The 15,080-nt window shown below is 41.2% G+C and overlaps 1 protein-coding gene across 12 annotated transcripts in view; it reads left to right on the forward strand.

Moving 5' to 3' along the window:
* The window catches only part of A1CF (APOBEC1 complementation factor), an 88,342-nt gene that overhangs the window by 50,620 nt on the left and 22,642 nt on the right, over positions 1-15,080 (forward strand). For all 12 annotated transcript variants that reach the window (XM_069567859.1, XM_069567852.1, XM_069567861.1 and 9 more), the window contains 3 exons: positions 1,496-1,626; positions 6,803-7,041; positions 13,596-13,760. In XM_069567859.1, the coding sequence (XP_069423960.1) occupies positions 1,514-1,626; positions 6,803-7,041; positions 13,596-13,760 (517 nt within the window). In that variant the 5' untranslated portion in view covers positions 1,496-1,513. The remainder of the gene's footprint in view (positions 1-1,495; positions 1,627-6,802; positions 7,042-13,595; positions 13,761-15,080) is intronic.

A 15,080-nucleotide genomic window follows, 5' to 3' on the forward strand; every position in this document is an offset into this window, starting at 1 on the left:
CAATTCAGCCTGTTTCAGAACTACTTTTAATTTTATACAAACAACATTAATTGGCACAAGAACAAATTATGAGGACTTCATCCTGTTAGAATCTTACATACTGAACGTGAAAATTAGTGCCAAAGCCACCTGAAATGCAGAGATGAAACATGCTCGGATTTTTTTCTAATGAGCCCAGGAGAAACAGGTGTCCATCACCGAATACCTGGGGTGGCATGGGGTGGGGCTGAGCTGAGGGCAAGCCACCATTGCAATAACAACATCTGCTGAATAATGCCTCTTCTCACACGTGTCCCTCACATCTGTGTCGGCCATCCTTCTTACAGCAGCCAGCAATAATGAACGGCCCTGTCTGGATTATGAAGAATAGTTGGAGAAGCAGGAGAGAGTAGGACAGAGGCGACGCAGGAGCCGCACTGAGGGACAGAGGGAGCGCCCTGTGGCCACGCAGGCCTGGCCCCAGACCAGTTGCACAAACACTAGCATTTGCCTTCCGCCTGCAGACGGAGAGAACAGGGCTTCCCAGACCCTCCTCTGAAATGCGCCTGCTCTGTTCACCTTTGTATCATGGTGGGGGAAAGATAGCAAATAAGGCAATTTTGCAGTGTTCCACACGAGTGTTCCTGCTGCTGCTGCTGAGTCGCTTCAGTCGTGTCCGACTCTGTGCGACCCCATAGACGGCAGCCCACCAGGCTCCCCCGTCCCTGGGATTCTCCAGGCAAGAACACTGGAGTGGGTTGCCATTTCCTTCTCCAGTGCATGAAAGTGAAAGGTGAAAGTCAAGTCACTCAGTCATGTCCGACTCTTAGCGACCCAATGGGCTGCAGCCCAACAGGCTCCTCCGCCCATGGGATTTTCCAGGCAAGAGCACTGGAGTGGGGTGCCATTGCCTTCTCCGGAGTGTTCCTAGTTTTGGTTTTTAAACACTAAGGGTAGAGTAAAACCAAGTAAAGATAAAACCATGGAGACCTCAGAGGTCAATGTAGAGAATAAGGACAAATCTATCGAAAAATTTTACTTCTGAGGACAAATGTGTTTTCTGGTCCCTAAAATGGTGTATAAATCCCCAGATAATTGTGTGATGAAAGGTCACTTGCTCTGTCAAAAATATATCTATATTCTGGCAACTCAGGCTGAAATGCCACTTGCACACATTTTCTTTATTATCTTGACTTTGCCAAGGAGTCAGCAGACAAATTTGAACCCAGCATGAAAACATGTGAACCGTTCACATGAGACGCAAACACCAAACGTGGTAGAGGCAGGCTTCACAAAACAGTGTGTGTCTGTGTGAGAGACGGTGCACTAAGTCGGGTCCAGCTCTTGTTGTTTCCATAAGCTGTTGTTCAGTTGCTAGGCTGTGTCTGACTCTGTTGTGACCCCATGGACGGTAGCCTGCCAGGCTCCTCTGTCTATGGGATTCTCCAGGCAAGAATACTGGAGTGGGTTGTGTATGTGTGTTTAAATATGAATTCTCTCTCTTCATTACTTGTAGATTGGTAAAATTTATGAAATGAGAATGATGATGGATTTTAATGGCAACAATAGAGGCTACGCATTTGTAACATTCTCAAATAAACAGGAAGCCAAGAATGCAATCAAGCAACTTAATAATTATGAAATCAGGTAAGATCTATCTCTTCTAGATTAAAAGTGAATCAATGTACCTTTACCTATTCTTCTATCAAGTCTATCTATATTTTAGTATATGCAAAAGATAGCCAAAATCAGGGAAAAAAATGTTAGTTCTTTTCCTTGGAAATCAATTTAATGAAACATTTTTTTAGTCAACACTATGTAAGGTGCCAGACTAAGTTCTGTAAACTATTCAAAGAAACAAAATTCATTCATTTATCTATTTCATAAATGCGTGCTGGCCACTGTTCAAACCATTAGAAGTATCAAGCAACACTTTTCTCCAGTCATAGTAAGCAATTGGATGTATTCAAAAGAGTTTGATAAAATAAAACCAGGAAATGGGATAAAGCTGTATGAAGAGGTTGCTGTTCTAACTTGATGTATTTAAGAAAATACTCTTCTGGGAAGCAAAATTTAATCTGAGACGTGAATGAAAAGAATCCACCACGATAGTCAGACCTAGAGGAAGATCTTTGCAGAGAAAGAACGAACAAGTGAAAAAGGTCTCAAAATGACAGTAAGCGTGATGTTTTAGAGAACAGAAAAAAAGCCAATGTTCGGAACAGAGTAAGGAGAGGAGGGTTGAGGACAATACAGTTAGTTGGAGAGTCATATTTCATCTTTAAGAATCTGGATTTTAGTCTAATAAAAGGGGAAATCACAGAAGAGTTCAACTAGAGTCATACTTTAAAAAAATATTCCTCCAGCTATTAAGTGCCAGGGTAAGGATTAAAAGAGGGAAAATCAGTTCCAAGGCTGCCACTGTGTCTAGAACTAGGCAGAAAATGGTGGTGTTTAGACAAAGGGGTTGGTTAGTGGTGTAGGTGGTAAAAAGTCAGATGTGGGGGATAGTTTGGAGGTTGAATAGACAAGACTGGCTAAGTGTTGGATTTAGAAGAAAATTGGATTTTGGTTCAAGTCTGTGTGGATGTGATAGTGTCACTGAGATGGAACAGGCTGGGAGAAGAGCAGGAAAACATGAAGTGCTATGTGGTGGACAGGCAACACCTGAGATGAACATTACATGTCCCAGGGGAGATATAAGGAGATGACTGTGTGATACTGGAGTCAGGAGAATGGTCACGATTGGAGTATAAACCTGGGGATCAGCCAAATAAAGGTAATATTTGAAGACATGAAATTAGCAGAAGGTTCCAGGTGGACACACCTGACCATAGGGCGTGTCAATCAATAAATTGGCAATAGGACTAAACTTCATGAAAATGTTTGAGTTCCAAAGGGAACTGCCATAATCCCTTTCTTAAGGAAGCCCAGGGTCACCCAGAGCAAAGATTAGTGTACCAAGTGAAAAAGGAATAGCTTGGGGTCAGACAGGTTTCAGCTGAGTGTCAAAAGGTGACTTGACCTCTCTGAGCCTCAGTTTCCTCATCTACAAAGTGGGAATAATAATCATACTATTTCATAGATTTATTATGGGGAAGTTATCCAGATTTTCCAATGTTTAGCCCAGTATTCAGAACAGGCCAATAAATGATAGAAGTCACATATTAGCAACATTAATTCTGAGCTGCTGTTTTTCACAGGAAGGAAGGAAGACATTCCCTCCTGTAACAGAGTCACACCTTAAAAGTGATGGAAGCCGAAATTTGATGAGTACAAAGACAGTGATTTCCTACCATTATTTTCCTCTCACTTCCTATAGGCCCCAAATAAGTTCCACATTATCCCTGTAATTCTGTAAGTCAGTCAACTACTGGATCATTTTCCTTAAACCCCTTGGCCACAAGGACATTGACTGGACTTGGCAACTGCTAGTAGTCTAGCCATTCAGTCTCAAGGTTGGATTCTAGAACAGAGTCTTAGAAAAAACATAAAGGAGGCTCCCCCAACATATGGCTCTATGCATCCAAAAGAGTTCTGCTATGTGCAGAATTTGGGGGGATGAGAATCAGGAGATCTGAGGTCTAGTCCAGATTCTTCGGAGCAAATCCTTTGACCTCTTTCGGCATCATTATTACACTATCATATGATCACACCGAGTTATTCTGGGCATCCATCACATGAAATAACACCTACCAAATTGTTTCAGAAAGGGCTATAAAAAGCTATATCCTAGTATAGCTTTTAATATCAGTTATATGTTCTCAGGAATTAGAGGATTCTCCATTCCTTGATCTCTCATGGTATCTGGATATCTTGGCGGTAAGGATTATTGCCAAAAGAGCTTTTAAATTGAGATGGATATAGAATTGGCTCTATAGGGAATCAGTGGTGTTTGCTGGATCTTCTTAGCATACTGTTACACACTGCTGCTGCTGCTGCTGCTGCTAAATTACTTCAGTCGTGTCTGACTCTGTGCGACCCCACAGACAGCAGCCCACCGGGCTCCCCGGTCCCTGGGATTCTCCAGGCAAGAACACTGGAGTGGGCTGCCATCTCCTTCTCCAATGCATGAAAGTGAAAAGTGGAAGTGAAGTCGCTCAGTCGTGTCCGACTCTTAGCGACCCCATGGACTGCAGCCCACCAGGCTCCTCCGTCCATGGGATTTTCCAGGCATTGCCTTCTCCGCTGTTACACACTAAAGCCTATCAATACTTTTTGAAAATAGATAGGGTATGAACAATAAACACAATCCACTGAAAAATAACACTCTCCTCTGTGAATTTCAATGTCTTCATCTTTAAAATAGAAATAAAAGTACCTGTACCTCATGGGGGGCATAATAAATAAAAGAGAGATAATGCATGGGAAAGTCAGCGCCTGACATGTCAGCTGCTCTATAAATGTCTGCTGATGGTTTGGTGATGACAGGAGGAGGGTGAGAAGGAAGAGGAGAAATATGACGAAGTATTTGGAAAGAGAAAAGTGGTGGCCAAAATTCCTTAGTTCAGGTTGGATGCCAGAAGCAAGGTGAAGGCACAGAGTGACTTTAATGAGTAGGATAAAGGCCACTCTCTCTCAGTAGACAGATAAGGTTCTTATCTGGAAAAGGCTCACAATTGTCATGTCATCCTCCCCCTCATCAAATAGCCACTGAGTATCTTCTAAATGCCTGGCTTCTGGCGACATTAAAGTCATGCCCTCAGCTTTTGAGACATAGTTTTTCATCTCCAATTTTTGGAAAAGTGAAAGTGTTAGTCGCTCAGTCATGCTGGACTCTTTGTGACCCCATGGACTGCAGCCCAGCAGGCTCCTCTGTTCATGGGATTTTCCAGGCAAGAGTACTGGAGTGGTTTGCCTGAGAAACGACACAGCTCTGAAAACAGGATATGGAGACTCCAGGCTTCCCCTACTGGTAACTGATAAGACAAGCCCCTTAATGATCAATAATCTATTTTCTAAATAAATAATATCTTGAAGCAAAAGGTTTAAGTTGTTTAAAAAAAAAAACTGAAAGTTCATTTTATCAACCCTTTCACCCCTCCAGAAAAACCACATTCCTAGGACAATGTTCACCAAATAGAGACAGACCTGTCACAGGTCTGATATGCAGTTATTGATTCTTCAGCAAAGCATAGACCCTGGTCAAACATCTGCCACACAACTGAGAACCACTAGAAGCAAGAATTGAGAGCAATCTCCCCCTTAAGCACTTTTTATTCCTAATGAATGAGTAGTTTCTATTAAGGGAAATTTACCCATTTTTAATAACTTTGTGTTATTACAAAAGTCACATAGCCTAATACACAACACACAAAAACAGCCAAAAAAAAAAAAGTAACAAAAGTTCCAACCATTCTTCATTGCCCTATGTTGAATTTTTATAGTCTTTCTAGACTTTCTATACAGTTTTAATCAAAGTGGCTTTCTCCTATACTCATTTTACAGTCTTCTTTTTTTTAAGCCAACAGCACAGACTGAACTGGTGTTTTCAACTATCAAATCCTCTCCTATATTACTGTGTCTATTGACTACAGGGCATTCTATGTTACGAATGCTCATCTTTTATTTACCAGTGCATCTCAGCCAGGAGCAGTATTGTCTCCCCTGAGGGACATGAGATGGTGAGGAGGCTTTCCTGGATGACCTAATGGGTGGCTGCTGGCACTGACTGGGTGAAAACTAGGGAGGGCAAACACACCACAGTATACAATGAGGACATATCCAGCCCTAGAATCAGTGTCATCTCAGCTGAGATACATTAAACCAGCTCTCTATGATGGAATGTTGTGCTCATTTCCAATTTGGGAGAGATTTTAAATAGTAACAGTGAATAACTACACAAAATTCTAGTACTCATCTCTGTTTCTAAGGATACTCACCCCAGAGGGCCATTATATGGCCAAAGGTTTCCCACAGTGAAGATCCTTTTTATGCATTTTGCCAAATGCTCCTGGAAAAGTTGAACCGATCTCATCTTGGCAAACGTACCCATCAACTTGCTAATAAGCAACATGTACAGTGTGAGAAACGGAGATTGAATTGAGCCCAAAGGCCAATTTTATATCTTAAAACCTGCAAAATTGTAAGCAAGTCATTTCATTTCTTGGAGTCTCAAGTTCTTCAACTGAAAAATGGAAACAATACCTCTTTTGCCCATCTCACATTCTCCTTGTGTCAGTCAAATAAGATAATAAGTGAAAATCAGTTCTGTATATGGCCTATCTTGAATAGAGATGTCAGAATAGCTTCTATTTGGTTGGAAAAGAAAGGGAGCACCAGGGGTTGCAACCTCAGATACCTTCAGGGAAGCCAGGCAAGTTACATGTGTAGGTTAGGCCAGGTGTAAAGGCCTCAGGATTGGTGATATATTAATATTTGGGAGGGTTAAGGATTGGCAATAGCTAGCGAATTAACAATGAGTCTAAAGACAGCAGGTACTAAGCTTCAGTTTGTTTTCAAGATAGCAATGGGAAGCTGCTATACAGAACAGGGAGCTCAGCTCCAGGCTCTGTGATGACCTAGAAGGGGGGCATGGAAGGGTGTGCAGAAGGCGCAAGAGGGAGGGGATATGTGTATACATATACCTAATTTGATTTGTTGTACAGCAGAAACTAACACAATATTATAAAGCAATTGTACTCCAATTAAAAAATAATTTTTTTAAAGCAGAATTTCCCAAAAGCAATCTAAACCCTAAAGGTAGCCAAACATCACCCATCCACAGACCATAAAAGTTTCAAGGCCAGACATGCTCAACTTCTGTCTTAAACCTTAACCACACAAGGATTCTCACCAATCAAAACACCTGCTCTTTTGGCAGAAATGGGCGTCTCTTAGGGGTTTGTGCCAGTGTGGACAACTGCCGATTATTTGTCGGGGGAATCCCAAAGACCAAAAAGAGAGAAGAAATCTTATCAGAGATGAAAAAGGTCACCGAAGGAGTCGTGGATGTCATCGTCTACCCAAGTGCTGCAGATAAAACCAAAAACCGCGGCTTTGCCTTCGTGGAGTATGAGAATCACCGCGCAGCTGCCATGGCTCGGAGGAAGCTTCTCCCAGGTTAGGACCATCCTCAGAGAGGCGGTGCCACTCCCTCCTGCCTGCTTCAGGCTGCTGTGCTCCTTAGCAAAGGAAGCAAAACCCTGCAGGCTGTTTCTTTGCTCTTTATCTCTCATTATGCAACATTTTAAACTCTCTGTCTTTCTATTCTCAGTTAATTCTGTTCCCTAGAATTTTCACAGATTAGGTTCTGGAAACTATTCACTCTGTGCCTTAAATCCAATACACCTATAGCAACCCCGTACTGAATCTTTAAACTGAAGAATCTCCTTAAATTTATCAACCAACAGTTATCTTTATGTATCATTTTCATTATCAGACTTATTAGAAATAAGGTACATTATTCATCATAATGAAGAAATAATAAATATGCAAGTGAAACATTATCCCAATGACAATTAGGTGGCATACTTTTATTATAACTCCCTAGTAGCATCACCAACTCAATGGACATGAGCTTGAGTAAACTGCTGGAGTTGGTGATGGACAGGGAGGCCTGGCGTGCTGCAGTCCATGCGGTCGCAAAAAGTTGGACACAACTGAGCAGCTGAACTGAACTAAGTGTCTAATAATTTGTATTTTCAGAAATTAGAAATAATAGCTTTCCACAAAAGGACACCTTAGTTAGGTGCTATGAATACAAGGTAGGTCCTGTCTGGGCAACAACCATAAATTCCTAGGTTTAGAAAGTTCCACCAAGACACTGTCTCAGTCAGATCAACTTAGGAAAAATTATTGAAAGTCTTGTGCTTATTTTAAAATATTTGCCAAAACTTACACAAAGGTATTGAAATGAATTAACATTAAAATGATAAGGATTTCAAGAATAACTGATTGAACACAATGGAATTAATGTCTCTCTTAAGCACTGTGGAAGACCTACCTTAATTTGAAACAAAGCAAAACAGCAATAATACCTAGATGTATGCTGCCCTATACACATTCTTAAAAAATACTAACAGGATTAGCCCTCTAAAATTTTTCAAAATTGAAATATGGCTTCTGAGCTTGAGGAATATTTTTTAATACTATGAAGGCAGCTTAAAGTGAAAAATATGAGCTAGCCCCCAAAATTGCTGAGTCTATTGAGGTGGATATTTTTATATCTAAAGTAATATTCATAAAATCTGTACATGCAGTCCATGGGGTCGCAAACAGTTGGACACAACTGGGTGACTGAACAACATTAGTATTAGAAAACATAGGAAAGGGAAATTTTACAAAGATGAGGGAAGATGAAATCAAAATTTAAAATTTAACAGTAAAAATGTTTTGTCCTGAGAGGTGAATAGGTTCAACATGGACTCGTCCATTAAAAAGTGAATAGTCAAAAGAAAAGAAGTGAACATAAATTCACTACCCACTGGTCAAGGTGCCTGACTCATAGGGGCATAGAATCACTAAAACTCCTCACACTTCTTACCTAGCCTCTCAGTGACCAGAATTAACTGGTCCTCTTCAACACTAACAATTCTATCGAAAAGCCCCTCATTTCCATCGTGTTCTTGGGCCATCATTGTAGGCTTAACACATATATGCCCAACCTTGGATTTTTTTTTTTATCAAGGTCTTCTAATTACTCTCTCAGCTCTGCTTTCTCTTCAATGGGTCACACCTTCAAGTGACTCCATCCTGAACTTTACCACCAGAGTAGTGTTCCTAAAATATCCCATCATCCTTTCTACAGGTTCTTTTACATAGCAGAAATTCAGCCTCTCTTTGTTAAGAGGCTGAATGTTGTCACTCACTCAGTGAAAAAGTTAGTTTAAAATACTATTAGTTAAAAATTATTTAAAAATATTATTTGAACTGTCTTGTTGCTGCATATGAGATAGACCATAAACCTCTGAGCCTGTCATTCAAGGCCTTTCACTCAGGGTTCCAGTTCTTTTCAAATATACGTTGTACATTCTGTTTTCTGATTAAAAAAAAAAAAAAAAAACCCTCCTTTCTCTCAGGACAAACTCAATGTCCTAGACAACACCTGCTCATTTCATATCCTTTATTCCCAATGCTGTATCTCCTACTAGAAAGAGTTACGCTTTCCCCTCTCCTGACTCACTGATTCTAAGGCCCAGCTTAGCCATCACTTTGTGAAGAAACCAGCCTTATACTGTTTCAGCCCACACTAATTATTTTCCTCTTTATTACCTGTGCAGATACATACAATCATTTGGGAGGGGTAGCGGGAGAATGGCAGTGAAAGAGAATCCAAATAGGAGAAAGGGTTTTCAGAAGTCAACCAGAGTTCCTGGGGAATTAAAACTTCCCACCAGCTTCCTTTCTTCAAAGAAAACAGCACACTGAGTCACACAAAAAGCCTCTGTCTTTACCTGAGTTGAGCCTTCTGGTTGGGTCAGGGCTGAGCACCTAGGCTGCAAGAATTCTCGAGCACTCTGTTCAGCTTCCACGCAAGATCCTGACCCTTCCCTAGGAGTCTCTGGCCAGGAAGCAGCAACATGGAGGCAGCCCCTCTCTCCAGGTGTTCCTCATTTCCTCATTATCTGAGGCTGCCCTCCTTGCCTGACCCTTTAATTGGCCTCAGCTGTTGGAGTTTCAGTCAGGTTGGATTTAAGTCAGAGTGCCTCAGACTAACAAGATGCAGCAAATAAGCCAGTCAGAGCAAACTATTTTATTTCTACAAAAGCCTGAGAGTAAAACCTATTACCCATTTGGACCTCACCAGTTAAATGACAAAACAGGATTTCAGTAATGGGCAATCCTCTGGAGAGCCTGGTTTGAAAGGATAAGGAGATCTTTCAGAAACGTGATAAGCAAGGACCACAAGAAGCTTTTCCTTCTTAATTGATCCAGACTTGAGACAGAGAGAAAACTTGGTCTGAAGTGATGTATTGAGTCTCCCTCTCCCCCACCTACCTTATCAACAGTAGCAACTCTCTCCTGACAGTGCATCTTTGCTGAGGCATATATGGAGCAAAAGATGATGCATCCAGCACAGAGTTTATCGAAGCATTCTAAGGACGCTCTGAAAAAGAGTTCCAAGAGTGCTTTTTCCATGTTAGTCTCCATCAGAATCACTTGGAGGGCTTACTAAAGGACAGTGCTGGAGGCCCCCCGCTCCCCACAGAGCTCCTGATTCAGTAGGCCTGGTGTGGTTTGTTGTTGTTGTTTAGTTGCTAAGTTGTGTCAGACTCTTTGTGACCCCAGGTTTGGTGTGGGGTCTGATCATTTGCATTTATAACAAGTTGCCAGGATGCAATTGCCCCTGAGACCTCAGGCTTGAGATTTGGTCATTTAAATCAAGGATTGTCCATGGTGAGCTACAAATTTGAATCACCCAAGGCTTTAAGACTTATGTATTTTATTTATGGCTGTGCTGGGTTTTCACTGCAGCATGAGGGCCTTCTCCAGTGGCGGCGAGCAGGATCTGCTCTCCAGTTGCGATGCCTGGGCTTCTCATTGCGGTAGATTCTCCTGTTGCAGAGCATGGGCTCCAGGCATGCAGGCTTGAGTAGCTGCAAAACACAGGTTCTTGAGTGCTGGGTCAGTCAGTAGCTGTGGCACACAGGGTTAGTTCTGTGGTATGTGGGATCTTCCTGGACCAGGGATCAAACCCGTGCCCCTGCTTTGGTTGGTGAATTCTTTACCACTGAGTCACCAGGGAAATCCTTGAGGAGGTGTTTAAACAATGCCAGTATCCAAATCAGTCACTAATCAGAGATTCTCTGGAAGCAGAGAGTAGCATTGAGGCACTGATATTTATAAGTTTTCAAGGTTAATTCTATTGTGGCGCCAAATTCTGTGATCCACCGCTATATCCATCAACTAATGAAAGTGAAACTGAAGTTGCTCAGTCGTGCCCAACTCTTTGCGACTCCATGGATAGTAGCCTGCACCAAGCTCCTCCCTCCATGGGATTTTCAAGGCAAGAGTACTGGGAATGGGTTGCCATTTCCTTCTCCAGGGAATCTTCCCAACCCAGGGATCGAACCCAGGTCTCTCACATTGTAGACAGACGCTTTACCGTCTGAGCCACCAGGGAAGTCTAATGATATCAGCCATTTAATCGCATGGGAGATATAGGAAAACCCGGGGAATGACTCAGGATAGAAACATTTATTAAGTATCTACAATGTACATTGTTTTCTTCTAAAGGACAAGGGAGACTCTAAAAAAAATCATTTGTAATTTGACACCATTTACATTAGACTGAAAGAACGCATATCCTTTATAAACTATACATCTCCAAAATTGACCAAAAAGTAGCCAGAGGAAAGTACATTATTGAATTATCATTTAAAAGTGAAAATTCTCCCTTCCATGCGTCATCTTCTTTGTCTTCACAACAACCCTAATGAGTAGGTGTTTTTATTATCCCAATTTTACAGAAGAGGAAAGTGAAGCTAGAAGCTAGCCAAGATCACTGATCTGATTACGGAACCTGTCTGACTTCAAAGCTCACATTCGCAAATCACTTTCCAACACTGACTTTCACAGGGATGTTTATGGAAATCGCTGTTTCCTGCACCCCCTCTCACTTCTACCCATTTTAACCTTTTCCACATCTTCAGGCTTATGAATGACTTAATGTGGTCTCAGTCTTGGTAGGCAAAAGTCAATGAGCTAGAATAGTGTTCTCAATCTTGGATGAATTAACTGAGATGCTTTCCAAAATCCTGAAGACTAGGCCACTTAGCTCAGAATTTGGAAGAAGGATCCCGGGATCAGAGATGAGGCAATTTCTAGGGGAAAACCAAACGCCTCGGTTGTAGCATTTTGGGATTTCCTTAGTGTAACACTCCCACTGTGGCTCATTTCAAGCTACCAAGGTGACATCAGTTGATTCAAAAAATTCTGAAAATTGAAGAGTCTATCCCTGCAGGTAGAAAGGAGCTCGGTCCAGCAGATTCAGTAGAACCCATGTTTTTTTAAGCTCTTCTACTGTGGGGTCAAGACTAAGAACCACTGAGCTACAGAAACCAGAGTCACTTGGGAGCCTTAGGGATCTTGGGGTAAGACCTTTAGCAAAGTCTATGTAAAGCAGAGAAAAGGAAGGGAATGGTATAAAAAGGGAGGGAGGTATAGAAGGGGATTGGAAGGGAAGGGGGAAAGAGGGATGGACAAAACTGTCCTCTAGGATGCAAGGAAGGACTGGAAGAGTAGGAAACAGCCTCCCCAGGATCCGCTGACTCATCAGGCTGCGTCTGTCTTTTGTTTGGATATTAGAATGTCAATGCCACAGGTGCTTTCATTGACTGCTTTTTAAAGGATAAAAAGATACATTTTGATTGACAAGAATTGCCTTAAACATGCAATACTTAAACTACTAAACTCTTACCAGTACTGAGGATTTCTGATCTTATTTTCTCACACTTTTTATTGCTTCCAGGATATAACTTGTTCCAAAACTAATAAAAAATAAACATACTTCCAGTCAAACTTAGAAACTGAGTTGACCCTCACTCTCCTCTTATCACTTCAACGTGGATCTTCACTGTATAGGGGGTACAAGATGGAGTAATAAAAAGCAAAAGGGAGCAGTGGAGAAGTAAAGTGGATCTGGGCAACCTATCCTCTCAAAAGTTCATTTCCTTTTCTGTAAAACTGAGAAAGTCATACCCCTCCCCACAGAGTTACTGTGAGAAGTCACTTTGAGGCAGAATATGGGAAACATACAGTAGAGTGCAAGACACTCAGTTAATTACAATTATAGAGACACAAAAATCTATGTAAGATAACAGCTACCTTTTTAAGATGAGTTCAGTTTCCCATCATAGACTCTACCGATGCTCTTTATCTTGATTTGGAAACATAATAACTTTTTCTATATTCTGGCAAAGAACTAGGAGAGAATCCTGTTGAGCAGAGCTCTAAGGGACAGAGAATGTACCTGAGCCCTACACAGCTTTCACACCCACCATTTTTTTGGACAGTTTTCTGGTGGTACTTGATCACGAAGATTCTAGTGACCTTTCTAATGCTTCATGAAGCCAGACTATGTCTGAGCCCTAACCTCATTCTTTCCCTTTCTCCCCTTTTTGCCGTCTTCAGTGACTACCTTCACCCTGAGAGAACTGTTCTAAGATCCAGACATGACATCTGCTGCCTCCTTCCTGTTCCACTGCAAGTCATGTTCGAGCTCCCTTTATACCCAACCATTATAATAAGCCGCTTGTCATTCAGAACTCATTTCTGTGCGTGCGTGCTCAGTTGCTAAGTTGTGTCCAACTCTTTGTGACCTTCTGGACTGTAACCTGCCAGGCTCCCCTGTGCATGGGGTTTTTCCAGGCAAGAATATGGGAGTGGCTTGCCATTTCCTCCTCCAGGATATCTTCTTGACCCAGGGACTGAACCCACATCCCATGTCTCCTGCAGGTGGGTTTCTTTACCACTAGCGCCACCTGGGAAGCCCGGAACTTGCTTCTAACTAGCTCTTATTTGAAATACCTTTCAAGATCAACCATCACCTTTTTTAATATTAGCGTTCTTGCTCAATCAACATCTCAAGGTTCAATTTAAAAGGCCATTTTAGTAGGAACTGCGATGATGTCCTAATTTCTATATAATTAATCGTATCTGATCTTTCTCAACAGGAAGAATTCAGTTATGGGGACATCCTATTGCAGTAGACTGGGCAGAACCAGAAGTAGAAGTTGATGAAGACACAATGTCCTCAGTGAAAATCCTGTACGTAAGAAACCTAATGCTGTCTACCTCAGAAGAGATGATTGAGAAAGAATTCAATAACATTAAACCAGGTAGGACATGCCAGACAAGATCACTGGTTCAAAATATATTTAAAACACTTACGCTTGAGCTGACTTCCCGTAACTTTAAATAAGATAGCTTTCACTTACCATTCTCATAATCACATACAGACTATTAAAACCATATTTCTACCTTTGGATTAGAAAATGTGGATGTAAGGTTCTACAACATTTATCAATATTATAATGTTACATGTTTCTGTGTGATTACTTAATACATGTCTCCTTCACTGACCTATAAATTCCATGAGCTCTTTTTCTGATGTCTCCTCAGCTCCTGTTTCTGTGCCTGGGACTTAGCTGATGTTCACTAAATATTTACTGTGGTAATGAATGTGTGGCCATAACTAAAGATCTGGTGCAGGTTTCTAAACCTCAGTATTTGTGACATTTTGGGCCAATAATTCTTGGCTGTGGGGGTCTGTCCTGTGCATTCCAGAATGTAATGTTTTGTAATTTTCATCACCAAAAATGTCTCTAGAATTTTTTGTGCCTGGGAGAGCAAATTGCCCCCAGTTGAGAACCACTGGTCTAATGGAATATGCTTATGACTTTAGATGCATAGGAAAGGAAGTAACAGTTTGTCCTAGAAAACTAATTTGAGTGACTAGAAAAGAAAAAGGATGGCGGAGGAAAATGTATGACTCTTCATTTTGTCAATATTTTTCATTGTCAGTTTTAAGCCATAATGCTGGGCCCCCAAATGGTTTTAAACAGACACATTAATACTGTTTACTACTCTAATTGGCATCCTTAAAAAACAAATTACCTGGGGAGGGTTGCAGAAACTATAGATGAGCTCCTTTATATGTATAAGAAAGCTATTAATCCTACCAAAAATAATCAACCAAAAAAAAAAAAGAAACCATTCAACATGAGCTTTTAGAAAATCAAGTTTTCTACTCAGTTGTAATCCTAAGGCTACTTCCATAAATTTGGGGCTTATACCTTTGGGGTGGGAGTCAGAAAGTTTCCTTTAGGATGTGTAAACTGTCAACTTGATATTGATTATTCAGCCAAAGTATCTTTGCACAGTCCAACACATAATGCACATCTGGAGGGAACAGTCTGAGGGTTAACACAGATCCTGTTTTGTTTTATTTTTAACCCTGTGATTCAGTTTCCATACTGGAACAACTTTTATAGCTTTAAATATATATATAGTTCCTCATATAGGAACTGCAACACTGAGGCAGGTAAAGCATTTTAAGAAATGATGTCCAAAGAAGTATTTCTCAAAGCCAGTTCTGCAGAACACTAATTCTATAAACTATCAGTAGATGTTGCTCTTAAAAGGGATCCATGGTCAAA

This window comes from Ovis canadensis, chromosome 22 (assembly GCF_042477335.2).
Source record: "Ovis canadensis isolate MfBH-ARS-UI-01 breed Bighorn chromosome 22, ARS-UI_OviCan_v2, whole genome shotgun sequence".
Lineage (NCBI taxonomy): Eukaryota > Metazoa > Chordata > Mammalia > Artiodactyla > Bovidae > Ovis > Ovis canadensis.